At 25.0% G+C, this 16,013-nt stretch overlaps 1 protein-coding gene across 1 annotated transcript in view; it reads left to right on the top strand.

The window, feature by feature from the left end:
- Nucleotides 1-16,013, top strand: part of LOC141289453 (A-kinase anchor protein 9-like) — a 67,665-nt gene continuing 51,652 nt past the window's right edge. The window contains exons 1-2 of the mRNA XM_073821546.1: nt 1-1,407; nt 9,141-9,303. Coding sequence (XP_073677647.1) covers nt 1,162-1,407; nt 9,141-9,303 — 409 coding nt within the window. The 5' untranslated portion in view covers nt 1-1,161. The remainder of the gene's footprint in view (nt 1,408-9,140; nt 9,304-16,013) is intronic.

The following is a 16,013-nucleotide window of genomic DNA, read 5'->3' as shown; positions in this document are numbered from 1 at the left end:
GACAACTTTAAAGGTGATTTTCTCAGTCTTTTGATTTTTTGCACCCTCAGATTCCAGATTTTCAAATAGATGCATCTCAGCCAAATATTGTCCTATCCTAACAAACCATACATCAATAGAAAGCTTATTTATTGAGCTTTCATATGTTGCATACATCTCAGTTTTGTAAAATTTAACCTTATGACTGGTTTTGTGGTCCAGGGTCACATATAGTTTGCTTGATTTTATACAACATTTTATAAATTTAATACTTGTTTTTCTGTCTGTTCAAGGTTTTCTCTGAATTATGGAGTGACAAAATCCCCTCTGTAAAAAAATTAGAGTTTTAAAACTGACCTGACCTAGAAATGCATTCAAATTAGCGCACACTTAATTAAATAGTGAGTCATTTGCATATTAAACCTAACATTTTTGAAAACTTGTAATACAAAAAATGTTTGCGATTATCGAAGTACTCGATCATCCGGGTCAGCAAGGCGATAACCATTAGTTAAATCTTTCACCCTGTTCACCCGCAGTGTCTCACCTCAATGAGAAATAGCTGATCACACACATAAATATATTAAGAATTCAACAGAACTCAAACGCACCAGGAATGTCATCACAGTTTGGAGATTGTGAACGCATTATAAAGCTTAAACCATTTAGTTGTGGCTTATGAGGAATCCAGTCGGACAGGCTCGGGCAGGGTGTGTGTGTCAAATCACCTGCAGGCGTCACGGCTCCGCCTTTACCCTCGACGTATCCCGCACATGTCCACAAACCAGGAAGAGTTTGCTCCGGCTGACAGAGCTGACAGAGCGAGAGAGAGAGAGACAGAGAGAGAGAGAGAGTGTATAGAGTGAGTGTCTCTCCCCCGTCGGTCGTTAACGAGCCCCGCGTTTTCCCAGAGGACCGTTGCCACGGAAGCATGGAATTGTTAATGAGTTTCCAGCAGGAGAGAAAGTGAGCCACACAAACTAGGATTCTAGCAACAGGTTGGAGTTGAGTTTCTACTCGTGATCGACTCGGATTCACACGGAGCTGGTTCTTCCAGAGCAGCCATGTGAGATCTGTGTGTGTTTACCTTCCTGCGGGACACTGCCATAGAGATGTTCGCTCCGATTAACTCGCTCCTGACGACGAGCCGACTCTCAAACATCTCGGTTTAGAGCAGAAGACATGGATTCGTATCGGACGTACTGGGACTCGCAGGTCCTGCGCGACGGCTGGCTGGAGAGCCAGGATATGGATATTTACGAGGTGGAGTCGCGCATCCCGCTGCCTCGACCCTTTCCTCTCAGCCACCTGCTGAACGAGAAGAACGCCGTCGTGGTTCAGACGCAGATCTCGCACGTCAACCAGCGCGACAATGGACATCTGCTCAAAGTGGTGTCCAAGATCTCCCTGCCTACCCCTCCGTATACCGTAAGACTTTCAGCTCTAGCTCTGCTTTTGACCTTTGGAGGAAAGGTTTTATAGCGCATATAGTTAGATAAGACTCCCGGGAGCTTTTGTACACGTTGGCGGAGCTGTAATGAGATTCCTGGGTGTGTTTGTGTGTGTTTTGTGTTCAGACTCTGGTCACACGAGATCAGGCTCGCCGTCGTGACGGAGAAATGCCGGCTTTTGTTGAATTTTTGAAGCAGCTCTGACCACATGAACACCATCAAATGCATGAATATGAGCTTGTTGGCATAAAGTGATTCAAAAGTTTGAGGTCAGGTTGATTTAAAATGCTGTAAAATTGTTAAATATTATGATGATTTAAAATAGCTGGTTTTGTGGGACTGTTTAGTTAAATGTAATTTATTTCTGTGATCGAAGCTGTATTTTCAGCATCGTTAGAACGCTATATGTGACCCTGGACCACAAAACCAGTCATAAGGTTAAATTTTACAAAACTGAGATATATACATCATATGAAAGCTCAATAAATAAGCTTCCTATTGATGTATGGTTTGTTATGATAGGACAATATTTGGCCGAGATACATCTATTTGAAAATCTGGAATCTGAGGGTGCAAAAAATCAAAATACTGAGAAAATCACCTTTAAAGTTGTCCAAATTAAGCTCTTAACAATGCATATTACTAATCAAAAATTACATTTGGATAGGTTTACAGTAGGAATTTTACAAAAAATCTTCATGGAACATGATCTTTACTTAATTTCCTAATGATTTTTGACATAAAAGAAAAATCTATAATTTTGACCCATACAATGTATTTTTGGCTATTGCTACAAATATACCCCAGCGACTTAAGACTGGTTTTGTGCTCCAGGGTCACATATTTATAATATTTAGAACGCTATATTTAGAAAGTGTTATGTTTAGAAAGTGTTACAGAATTGTAAAACTTTTAAAGCAAAAAAAAAAATTATGAAACATTTAGTAAAAAACTTTAAAATAGACAGAAAAATCATAAAAAAGTATAATTAAAATAAATAATTAAATAAAAATTCAAATCATTTTTTAAATAAAACATTTAAAATAAAACACTTAGAAAAAAATAGTAAAATCATGAAAATGCTCAATTAAAATTTGTACATTTTTTGCAATAAATAAAGAATAACCAAGCCATAAAATATATCAAATTAAAGCAAATGATTTTAAAATAAAAAACTAAATAAAACACTTAAATAAATAGTAAAATAATTTTTTTTAATTATTGAAAATTAAATGAATACATTTTTTACTATGAAAACATAAAGTTATGAAGTGATTCAAAAGTTTGAGGTCAGGTTGATTTAAAATGCTGTAAAATTGTTAAATATTATTATGATTTAAAATAGCTGTTTTTTGTGTGACTGTTTAGTTAAATATAATTTATTTCTGTGATCGAAGCTGTATTTTCAGCATCGTTAAAACGCTATATTTAGAATATTTAGAACGCTATATTTAGAAAGTGTTACAGAATTGTAAAACTTTTAAAGCAAAAAAAAAAAAAATTAAATGAAACATTTAGTAAAAAACTTTAAAATAGACAGAAAAATCATAAAAAAATTATAATTAAAATAAATAATTAAATAAAAATTCAAATCATTTTTTTAATAAAAGCATTTAAAATAAAACACTTAGAAAAAAATAGTAAAATCATGAAAGTGGTCAATTAAAATTTGTACCTTTTTTTACAATGAATAGTAAAGAATAACCAAGCCATAAAATATATCAAATTAAAGCAAATTATTTTTAAAATAAAAAACAAAATAAAACACTTAAATAAATAGTAAAATATATATTTTTTTAATTATTGAAAATTAAATGAATACATTTTTTTACTATAAAAACATCAAAATAAAACATTTAGTAATGTTTGTGTTCAGACTCGAGATCAGGCTCGCCGTTGTGACGGAGAAATGCCGGCTTTTGTTGAATTTTTGAACATTTTAGAACAATTTTAGAACGCTATATTTAGAAAGTGTTACATTTAGAAAGTGTTACAGAATTGTAAAACTTTTAAAGCAAAATTTTTTTTTTTAAATGAAACATTTAGTAAAAAACTTTAAAATAGACAGAAAAATCATAAAAAAATTATAATTAAAATAAATAATTAAATAAAAATTCAAATCATTTTTTTAATAAAAACATTTAAAATAAAAAAACTTAAAAAAAATAGTAAAATCATGAAATGCTCAATTAAAATTTGTACATTTTTTACAATAAATAGTAAAGAATAACCAAGCCATAAAATATATCAAATTAAAGCAAATGATTTTAAAATAAAAAAACTAAATAACACACTTAAATAAATAGTAATATATATATTTTTTAATTATTGAAAATTAAATGAATACATTTTTTACTATAAAAACATAAAGTTATGAAGTGATTCAAAAGTTTGTGGTCAGGTTGATTTAAAATGCTGTAAAATTGTTAAATATTATTATGATTTAAAATAGCTGTTTTTTGTGTGACTGTTTAGTTAAATGTAATTTATTTCTGTGATCGAAGCTGTATTTTCAGCATCGTTAAAACGCTATATTTAGAATATTTAGAACGCTATATTTAGAAAGTGTTACAGAATTGTAAAACTTTTAAAGCAAAAAAAAAAAAATTAAATGAAACATTTAGTAAAAAACTTTAAAATAGACAGAAAAATCATAAAAAAATTATAATTAAAATAAATAATTAAATAAACATTCTAATCATTTTCTTAATGAAAACATTTAAAATAAAACACTTAGAAAAAAATAGTAAAATCATGAAAATGGTCAATTAAAATTTGTACATTTTTTACAATGAATAGTAAAGAATAACCAAGCCATAAAATATATCAAATTAAAGCAAATGATTTTAAAATAAAAAACTAAATAAAACACTTAAATAAATAGTAAAATATATTTTTTTTAATTATTGAAAATTAAATGAATACATTTTTTACTATAAAAACATAAAGTTATGAAGTGATTCAAAAGTTTGAGGTCAGGTTGATTTAAAATGCTGTAAAATTGTTAAATATTATTATGATTTAAAATAGCTGTTTTTTGTGTGACTATTTAGTTAAATGTAATTTATTTCTGTGATCGAAGCTGTATTTTCAGCATCGTTAGAATGCTATATTTAGAAAGTGTTACAGAATTGTAAAACTTTTAAAGCAAAAAAAATTTTTTAATGAAACATTTAGTAAAAAACTTTAAAATAGACAGAAAAATCATTTAAAAAATTATAATTAAAATTAATAATTAAATAAAAATTCAAATCTTTTTTTTAATAAAAACATTTAAAATAAAACACTTAGAAAAAAATAGTAAAATCTTGAAAATGCTCAATTAAAATTTGTACATTTTTTGCAATAAATAGTAAAGAATAACCAAGCCATAAAATATATCAAATTAAAGCAAATGATTTTAAAATAAAAAACTAAATAAAACACTTAAATAAATAGTAAAATAATTTTTTTTAATTATTGAAAATTAAATGAATACATTTTTTACTATGAAAACATAAAGTTATGAAGTGATTCAAAAGTTTGAGGTCAGGTTGATTTAAAATGCTGTAAAATTGTTAAATATTATTATGATTTAAAATAGCTGTTTTTTGTGTGACTGTTTAGTTAAATGTAATTTATTTCTGTGATCGAAGCTGTATTTTCAGCATCGTTAAAACGCTATATTTAGAATATTTAGAACGCTACATTTAGAAAGTGTTACAGAATTGTAAAACTTTTAAAGCAAAAAAAAAAATTTAAATGAAACATTTAGTAAAAAACTTTAAAATAGACAGAAAAATCATAAAAAAAATAGTTAAAATAAATAATTAAATAAAAATTCAAATCATTTTTTAAATAAAAACATTTAAAATAAAACACTTAGAAAAAAATAGTAAAATCATGAAAATGCTCAATTAAAATTTGTACATTTTTTACAATGAATAGTAAAGAATAACCAAGCCATAAAATATATCAAATTAAAGCAAATGATTTTAAAATAAAAAACTAAATAAAACACTTAAATAAATAGTAAAATAATTTTTTTTAATTATTGAAAATTAAATGAATACATTTTTTACTATGAAAACATAAAGTTATGAAGTGATTCAAAAGTTTGAGGTCAGGTTGATTTAAAATGCTGTAAAATTGTTAAATATTATTATGATTTAAAATAGCTGTTTTTTGTGTGACTGTTTAGTTAAATGTAATTTATTTCTGTGATCGAAGCTGTATTTTCAGCATCGTTAAAACGCTATATTTAGAATATTTAGAACGCTACATTTAGAAAGTGTTACAGAATTGTAAAACTTTTAAAGCAAAAAAAAAAATTTAAATGAAACATTTAGTAAAAAACTTTAAAATAGACAGAAAAATCATAAAAAAAATAGTTAAAATAAATAATTAAATAAAAATTCAAATCATTTTTTAAATAAAAACATTTAAAATAAAACACTTAGAAAAAAATAGTAAAATCATGAAAATGCTCAATTAAAATTTGTACATTTTTTACAATGAATAGTAAAGAATAACCAAGCCATAAAATATATCAAATTAAAGCAAATGATTTTAAAATAAAAAACTAAATAAAACACTTAAATAAATAGTAAAATAATTTTTTTTAATTATTGAAAATTAAATGAATACATTTTTTACTATGAAAACATAAAGTTATGAAGTGATTCAAAAGTTTGAGGTCAGGTTGATTTAAAATGCTGTAAAATTGTTAAATATTATTATGATTTAAAATAGCTGTTTTTTGTGTGACTGTTTAGTTAAATGTAATTTATTTCTGTGATCGAAGCTGTATTTTCAGCATCGTTAAAACGCTATATTTAGAATATTTAGAACGCTACATTTAGAAAGTGTTACAGAATTGTAAAACTTTTAAAGCAAAAAAAAAAATTTAAATGAAACATTTAGTAAAAAACTTTAAAATAGACAGAAAAATCATAAAAAAAATAGTTAAAATAAATAATTAAATAAAAATTCAAATCATTTTTTAAATAAAAACATTTAAAATAAAACACTTAGAAAAAAATAGTAAAATCATGAAAATGCTCAATTAAAATTTGTACATTTTTTACAATAAATAGTAAAGAATAACCAAGCCATAAAATATATCAAATTAAAGCAAATGATTTTAAAATAAAAAACTAAATAAAACACTTAAACAAATAGTAAAATAAAAAAAAAATTTAATTATTGAAAATTAAATGAATACATTTTTTACTGTAAAAACATCAAAATAAAACATAATGTTTGTGTTCAGACTCTGGTCACATGAGATCAGGCTCGCCGTCGTGACAGAGAAATGCCGGCTTTTGTTGAATTTTTGAAGCAGCTCTGACCACATGAACACCATCAAATGCATGAATATGAGCTTGTTGACATAAAGTGATTCAAAAGTTTGAGGTCAGGTTGATTTAAAATGCTGTAAAATTGTTAAATATTATTATGATTTAAATTAACTGTTTTTTGTGTTAATATACAGTTAAGTGGAATTTATTTCTGTGGTTAAATAAAACATTTAGTAAAAATGAGTCAAGTCATAAAAATGTAAATTAAAATAAATGATTTCAAAATAAAATCCAAATAAAAAACTTAGAAAAAATAAAATAAAAACATGAAAATGCTCAATTAAAATAAATGATTTAAAAAAATAAATAAAAATAAAATAAAACACTTAGAAAAATTTATAAAATCAGGAAAATGCTTAAATTAAAATTAATACATTTTTTTATTGTAAAAATGTATTAATTTTAATTTAAGCATTTTCCTGATTTTATAAATTTTTCTAAGTGTTTTATTTTATTTTTATTTATTTTTTTAAATCATTTATTTTAATTGAGCATTTTCATGTTTTTATTTTATTTTTTCTAAGTTTTTTATTTGGATTTTATTTTGAAATCATTTATTTTAATTTACATTTTTATGACTTGACTCATTTTTACTAAATGTTTTATTTAACCACAGAAATAAATGAAAATGATTTAGTTGTTTACAATAAAAACAATCAAAATAAAACATTTAGTAAAAACCATAGTCATAGAAAATGTCAAATTAAAATAAATGTAAAAATAAAAACAATCAAAATAAAACACTTTACAATTTATAAAATCATAAACATGCTAAATTAAACTTTGTTTTTATTGTAAAAATAAAGAATTATCCAAATAAAACATTTAGTAACAATTAAACAAGTCATAAAATATGTAAAATTAAAGTAAATGATTTTAAAATAAAACAAAACAAAACAAAATAAAACACTTTTATAAAATCAAGAAAATGTTGAATTAAAATATTTTAAATATATTTTTTTACAATACAAACGATTTTCTTACTGTTTTCAAATAAAAACAATCAAAATAAAACACTTAGTAAAATTTTTTTTTTTTTTACAATAAGACAATCAAAATAAAACACTTATATTAAAAAATATAAAATTATGCAAATGCTCAATGAAAATTTAGTTGTTTACAATAAAAACAATCAAAATAAAACATTTAGTAAAAATCATAGTCATAGAAAATGTCAAATTAAAATTAATGTAAAAATAAAAACAGTCAAAATGAAACACTTTGCAATTTATAAAATCATAAACATGCTAAATTAAACTTAATTCTTTATTTTTGCAATAAAAACAATCCAAATAAAACATTTAGTAAAAATCAGTACAATCATGAAAATAATTAAAATTAATATTTTTTTTTTACAATAAGACAATCAAAATAAAACACTTAGAAAAAAAATAAAATCATGCAAATGCTCAATGAAAATGATTTAGTTGTTTACAATAAAAACAATCAAAATAAAAAGTAAAAACCATAGTCATAGAAAATGTCAAAATAAATGTAAAAATAAAAACAATCAAAATAAAACGCTTTACAATTTATAAAATCATAAACATACTAAATTAAACTTAATTCTTTATTTTTACAATAAAAACAATCCAAATAAAAACAAAACATTCATGCACCTCAAAATCATAAAGAATTGCACTATAAGGCCGTGAGACTCTTATGATGCTCTGCTCGTCTTTTTTTTTTTTTTGATAGATGTTGATTATTTTTTTTATATATATATGTGACCCTGGAGCACAAAACCAGTCTTAAGTCGCTGGGGTATATTTGTAGCAATAGCCAAAAATACATTGTATGGGTCAAAATTATTGATTTTTCTTTTATGCCAAAAATCATTAAGAAATTAAGTAAAGTTCATGTTCCATGAAGATTTTTTGTAAAATTCCTACTGTAAATATATCAAAATGTAATTTTTGATTTGTAATATGCATTGTTAAGAACCTAATTTGGACAACTTTAAAGGTGATTTTCTCAGGATTTTTGATTTTTTTTGCATCCTCAGATTTCTGATTTCAAATAGCTGTATCTCGGCCAAATATTGTCGGATCCTAACAAACCATACATCAATGGAAAGCTTATTTATTGAGCTTTCATATGATGTATAAATCTCAGTTTTGTCAAATTTAACCTTATGACTGGTTTTGTGGTCCAGGGTCACAAATAAGAATCTGCTCCAAAAACTGTTCATCTACTCCACTGCTTGTGTCTCATAGAAGCATAGAAGCTGTTGGTCTTGTGCAGATATAAACCAGCGTTTTGTATTGCAGGTCATATTCTGAATCAGGTTTACACGACACACAATGCCAGCTTATTTGTTTTTGACCATATTCTGACCATATAGATGATATTCTGTCTCTGTGTCCATCAGCTGGAGCATGCGCGGATCACGCAGACGGAGCTGATGAGGGAGAAGTTCAGGCACAATGAGGAGATGGAGGAGCTGCAGCGCAGACAGGAGGAGCTGCAGGAGCGTGTGGCAGAGGAGGCGCGGGCGCGGGAGCAGCTGGCACTGGAGCTGCACAGGGCTGAAGGTTGGTCTGTGTGTGTTTAAGGATGTGCTGGAAGCATGTGAGTGTGTCGAAGAGGTGGCTTGTGTTTGCTCGTAAAGGTTTTGACAGTACGGTGTACGGCAGAAGTTGTATCTAAGGTGCATTTCGATGTATTTCCACACTGTTTGATGAAGCTCAGAGACACATGGAATGCTTTAACCTGCAGTTACAAATGCAGAAATAATCATATTTTAAACATAAAATGTTGAATAGGGATATTTGAAATTATTTAAAAAATTAAAAGACACTTTAAATATGAAATTTAAAGCACCAGTAGGTGGCAGTAAGTCAATGTTAATAAGTGAGTCATTGTGATTGAAGCTAATCATTGAAACGCTTGATTCATTCAGGAACGAAACACTGGCATGTTGCTCTGAGGCTGTGTTTGGTTTTATTTTTGTTGGTGAAATAGAGCAAAAACAGCCAATATGGGGTCTAAAATGTACACAAGTCTCTTATTGTTTATTGAATATACTGTGGTAATGCACATTTGAAAAAACAGCACTCTTTGTGTGATATTATAACTATATGAAATTATATACATATATAGATTTTCTGCCCCATATATGCATATTAATAGACTGATTGATGCAGTGAAAGAACGCTCTCCAAATGCGTACATACACTAACTTTGGTCTAACCAGACTTTATTACATAGTCGTAAATGTGTGCATTTCTGTAGATAGAGTGTTTTGTTGGTTTTTTGATATATATTGTTTATAAAATATTACTACTACAGATTAATACAATAATAAAGTAAAACTAAAATAAAGTTATTTTAAAATAAAACTAAATTCTAAAAATACAAAACGTGCATTATTTGAAACAAAAAAAATTACATTAATTAATAAAATTATATAAATGTAAAATTAAAAAAATATACTATTAAAATAACACGGAAACTCTATACAATGTAACAAATAAATTCTTAAAAGACAATAAAATATTATTACTACAGATTAATACAATAATGAAGCTGTAAACTAAAATTAAATTATTTTGAAATAAAACTAAATTATAAATATACAAAATGTGCATTATTTGAAACAAATATTACAAAAATTAATAAAATTATAAAAATGTACAATTAAAAAAATAAATGATTAAATTAACACGAAAAATGTATACAATTTAACAAATAAATTAATAAATAAAAACGAAATAATATTACTACATATTAATACAATAACTAAGCTGTAAAAATAAAATTATTTTGAAATAAAAACAAATTATAATGAAATAAAACAAAATTCTAAAAATACAAAACATACATTATTTGAAATAAAAATGTTACAAATTAATAAAATGATACAAATGTACAATTAAAATTACACGAAAAATGTATACAATTTAAAAAACTAATTCTTAAAAAACAATAAAATAATATTACTACAGGATAATACAATAACGAAGCTGTAAAACTAAAATAAAATTATTTTCAAATCATAATAAAATAAAACAAAATTCTAAAAATGTTGCAAATTAATAAAAAGATACAAATGTACAATTAAAAAAAATGTATAGCATTTTTATATTTTAGTTTTACAGCTTCATTACTGTATTAATCTGTAATAATAATATTTTATAGTTTAAGAATTTATTTTTTACATTTTATACATGTTTGTGTTATTTTGATTGTAAATTATTTTTTTAATTGTGCATTTTTATAATTTTATAGTGCACTTTTTTATTTTTAGAATTGTTTTATTTTATTTTGATTTGAAATTTCGAAAATGGTTTTTAATTACGATATTAAGTGTTTTATCATTTATTATTATTTATAATTTATTTTTATACATGTATGATTGTTTTTATTACATTTCCAATTTTACATTGTTATGGTTTCATTCATTAACAGCTATTTTCATTACTCAAGCCACCTATAGTTTCCTCACAAAACCCGCTTTAGCAAACGACAACAAGAGTCAGTGTTCACTTCTGAAGATGCTCAGGACAATCTGTTGATTGATCACAGTCTCACTGCTCTCAGTGTGTTTGTGTGTCTGTCGGTGACAGCAGTGACTGGTTCTTTAACAAACACACACACACACACACACACACACACACACACACACACACACACACACACACACACACACACACACACACACACACACACACACACCAGCAGCTGGACATTCAGACTGTGTTGAGACAGAGCCACATTTGTAGTGTGTAGTCCAGGTTACACTGTAGTGTGTGTGAATTGCCACGTCGTAAATGTCCGAATGAGCTTTAGTGTGCTGTTTAGCACTAAACGTTTACGTGGTCGGATCACGAGACGATCCGCCGGCGTTGATGAGCACTAAACACACAGTGATGTTCGCTCACATGCTGATGGTTTGTGAAGGGAGTGTTTCCCGCGAATGTTTGCTCTGCTGACACCAATCCATCAGTGAACATCAGCTGACTGTAATTCCAGCACATCTCAGTGTTTTCACTATAAAACAGGTGTGGTGGGTCATTAAAGGTGCCGTTTACGTTTAATTAGCCTGTAATCTTGTCAATTGTGGTGACCTGAATGTCTGTGTAACGTGATGTGAGTGTGTTGCATGTGGTTTGATCGTCTCTTTATGTAGTTATTTTAGCTGCGTGTCTGTACTCAGCCGCTCCAAATACAGCAGACGAGCTTATGTTTGTACGTCTGTCAAACACTCTTGCATCTGAACGCTTTACAACTGGCATCTTTAAATACATTTACAATTACATTTGCAGCTGTTGTGCTGTGAATGTGTTTTTGCATTAAACAAACGTGAAAAAAAAACACAAGACACATTTAAAAAAATATTAATAAACTGCAGTGTTTAAATTTAAATTTTAGTTTTGATCTTATTTTAATTTAAAATTATTTACTTATAATAAAAAAAATGTTAAAGATGATACAATAAAAAATTTAGAAAATGATGTAAATGTAACCATTAAAATTCTTATTTATTTATTTATTTATTTATATTTTAATAAAAGTTTTTGAAGTGTTTTTGTTTTTTACATTTTATACATTTTTGTGTTATTTTGATAGTTTGTATATATTTTTTTAATTAATTTAAAATTATTTACTTATAACAAAAAAATGTTAAATAAAGATGATACAATAAAAAATGTATAAAATAATGTAAATGTAACATTAAAATTCTTATTTATTTATATTTTAATAAAAGTTTTTGAAGTATTTTTTTTACGTTTTATACATTTTTGTGTTATTTTGATAGTTTGTATATTATTTTTATTAATTTAAAATTATTTACTTATAATAAAAAATGTTAAATAAAGATGATACAATAAAAAATTTAGAAAATAATGTAAATGTAACCATTAAAATTCTTTTATTTATTTATTTATTTATTTATTTATTTATTTATATTTTAATACGTTTTTGAAGTATTTTTGTTTTTTACATTTTATACATTTTTGTGTTATTTTGATAGTTTGTATATATTTTTTAAATTAATTTAAAATTATTTACTTATAATAAAAAAATGTTAAAGATGATACAATAAAAAATGTATAAAATAATGTAAATTTATTTATTTTTTAATAAAAGTTTTTTGAAGTTTTTTTTTACTTTTTATACATTTTTGTGTTATTTTGATAGTTTGTATATATTTTTTAAATTAATTTAAAATTATTTACTTATAATAAAAAAATGTTAAAGATGATACAATAAAAATGTATAAAATAATGTAAATTTATTTATTTTTTAATAAAAGTTTTTTGAAGTTTTTTTTACTTTTTATACATTTTTGTGTTATTTTGATAGTTTGTATATATTTTTTAAATTAATTTAAAATTATTTACTTATAATAAAAAAGTTAAATAAAAATGACACAATAAAAAATGTATAAAATAATGTAAATGTAACCATTAAAATTCTTATTTATTTATTTTTTAATAAAAGTTTTTGAATTTTTTTTTTTACATTTTATACATTTTTGTGTTATTTTGATAGTTTGTATATATATATATTTTTTTTTAAATAAAAGTGATACAATTAAAAATGTATAAAATAATGTAAATGTAACCATTAAAATTCTGATTTAAGTTTTACTAAATGTTTTATTTTTATTTGTTTTTATTAAGAATGGGATTTTGCATCTTATGTTAATTTAAAATTATTTGCTTATAATAATAATAATAATAATAATAATAATAAAAAAAAATATATATTTTTTTAATAACAATTATAAAAAAATAAAAAATATTATATAAAGTTTTACTAAATATTTTATTTTGATAGTTTTTATTTTAAAATCTTTGTTTTTTATGATTTAATTTGAATTATTTATTTTTTACATTTTATACATGTTTTTTTGTTTGTTTGTTTGTATATTATTTTTTTAATTGTACATTTTTATAATTCTATAAATTTGAATTTTTTTGCCTTTAAATACATTTACATTTATAATTACATTTGCAGCTGGAATGGGAAAATACACAAGGCACATTTAAAGAATATTAATAAACTGCAATGTTTAAAGTGTTTTAGTTTTGATCTTATTTTAATTTAAAATATTTACTTATAATGAAAAAAAGGTTTTAAAATAAAAATGATACAATTAAAAATGTATACAATAACGGAAAGTAACCATTAAAATTCTTGTTTAGGTTTTATTAAATGTTTTATTTTGATTTGTTTTTATTAAGAATGTGGTTTTGCATCTTATTTTAATTTAAAATTATTATTATTATTATAAATTATTATTGTTTTTTATTATAAAATAATTGTATTTTAGTTTTACAGCTTCATTATTGTATTAATCTATTATATAGTAACAATATTTTATTGTTTTTTTTATTATTTTTTTACATTTTATACATTTTTTGTGTAATTTTGATTGTATATAATTTTAATATTACATTTTTAAAATATTATTTGTAATATTTTTTTAAATAATGCACTTTTTATATTTTTATAATTTTATTTTATTTTGATTTGTCTTCATGTTAAAATTATTTTAGTTTAGTTTTACAGCTTAAATAGTAGTTTATTGGTTTTTTTAAGGATTTACTTTTTACATTTGATCAACTTTAGTGTTATTTTAATTGTTTGTATTTTATTTTTTTAATCGTACATTTTTATAACTGTATTAGTTTGTAATATTTTTTTCAAATAATGCATTTTTTGTATTTTTAGAATTTTGTTTAATTTTAATTTGATCAGTTTTTATTTTAAAATCATTTGTTTGAATTTTACATTATTATTATTTTATAAATTTTTACTATGTGCTTTATTTTAAAATCATGTATTTATTTATATTTTTATGATTTTTGTAATCATTTACTTTTTTATTTTATTTTTTATTTTATGATTTTATACATTTTTAGAAAGTGTTTTATTTTAATTTTAAAATATATTTTTTAGTGTTTTTAGAGAAGCAAAAGAAGCAAAAAACGTCAATTTAGAGCATATTTACATAGAAAAACAATGTAAAAGTAGTGTAGTCAATGCAAAAACACATTCTGTGTTGCATCACTGTTGCTCATATTTATGATTAGTGATCAAGGCAAGCCACTAATGGTACATTATTAGACACAATATACTAATATAGTCAATATAATATGAGTCATGATGGTTGTGCTGTGTTGTATGAAGCTCTTTTGTTAGTCTGATCGCTCACTGTGGCCTCATTTCATTTGCAAATGAGCTCAAACACAGTGAGATCTGTCATATTCATGAGCTAAACTATCTTATTTGTGTGTGTGTGAATGACTAACAGCTTCAGGAAATGGAGTTGAGTGGAGTTTAGGAGCTCAGTCTCACACTACAGTGTAGTTTTCCTCATAAATATTGAGTGTGACACACTTTAATGGCCAGAAATGTGGGTAAAGGTGACAGAGTTTACTGAGAGGACGATCAGTGACCTGGAACACATTCAGGCCACAAATGCTTTGTTGTTGCGTTCACATCCTTTTAACTATACACAGCCTGACATCGTGTGTGTGTGTGTGTGTGTGTGTGTGTGTGTGTGTGTGTCGTTTCCGTCACATGCAAATGAAGGAAATGTTATGTTTTATATCAGCTGTCTAACATTACCTCACAAAAACAAACATTAACTCCAGCTCTCAAGTAAAGACTGGCTTATTCTGCAGAGAGTAAATCGTTCAACCAAAAATCATTTACCCACGTTTTTCAAACTTATACTGTTTTTGTTGTTACTGTTGCTATTATTTATAGTAATAATACATGTTTTATGCATTTATCAGGGTTTCCGCGGGGTCTTAAAAAGTCTTAAAAAGTCTCAAATTTAAAAATCAAAATTTTAGGCCTTAAAAAGTCTTAAATTCGCTGTTCTAGGTCTTAAATAATTTTACACAGGTCTTATTTTTCCGATGTCCATGTAACGCTACCTCTAATGCTCATTTAAATTCTCTTTCTGTTGTTTCCATGGTGTTGTAGTTCTTTATTTCACTATTCCAAATATAATTTGCTGTATTTAAACTACAAATGAGACCAACATGCAATAGCCAATCAGCTTTCTGTTATTGGCGCGAGTCTCTCTCGGATTGTACCGCAGAAGTCAAATGGATTTAATTTTTTAGCTATGAGGAAGTGCAAGTTTAGCGATACTTAGCTTGAAAAAAACTGAATATAGGGCTTGGCTAAGGCCAGTTGCTAACAACTGTAGATTTTTTTCTCCCTCTGTGGAAGTTACTGCGTCTTCAGACAGAATCGCAGTATTTATATAACATTTCTA

The sequence above is a fragment of the Garra rufa genome, chromosome 17, assembly GCF_049309525.1.
Source record: "Garra rufa chromosome 17, GarRuf1.0, whole genome shotgun sequence".
In the NCBI taxonomy this organism is placed as follows: domain Eukaryota; kingdom Metazoa; phylum Chordata; class Actinopteri; order Cypriniformes; family Cyprinidae; genus Garra; species Garra rufa.
This window is presented reverse-complemented; position numbering and strand designations above follow the sequence as displayed.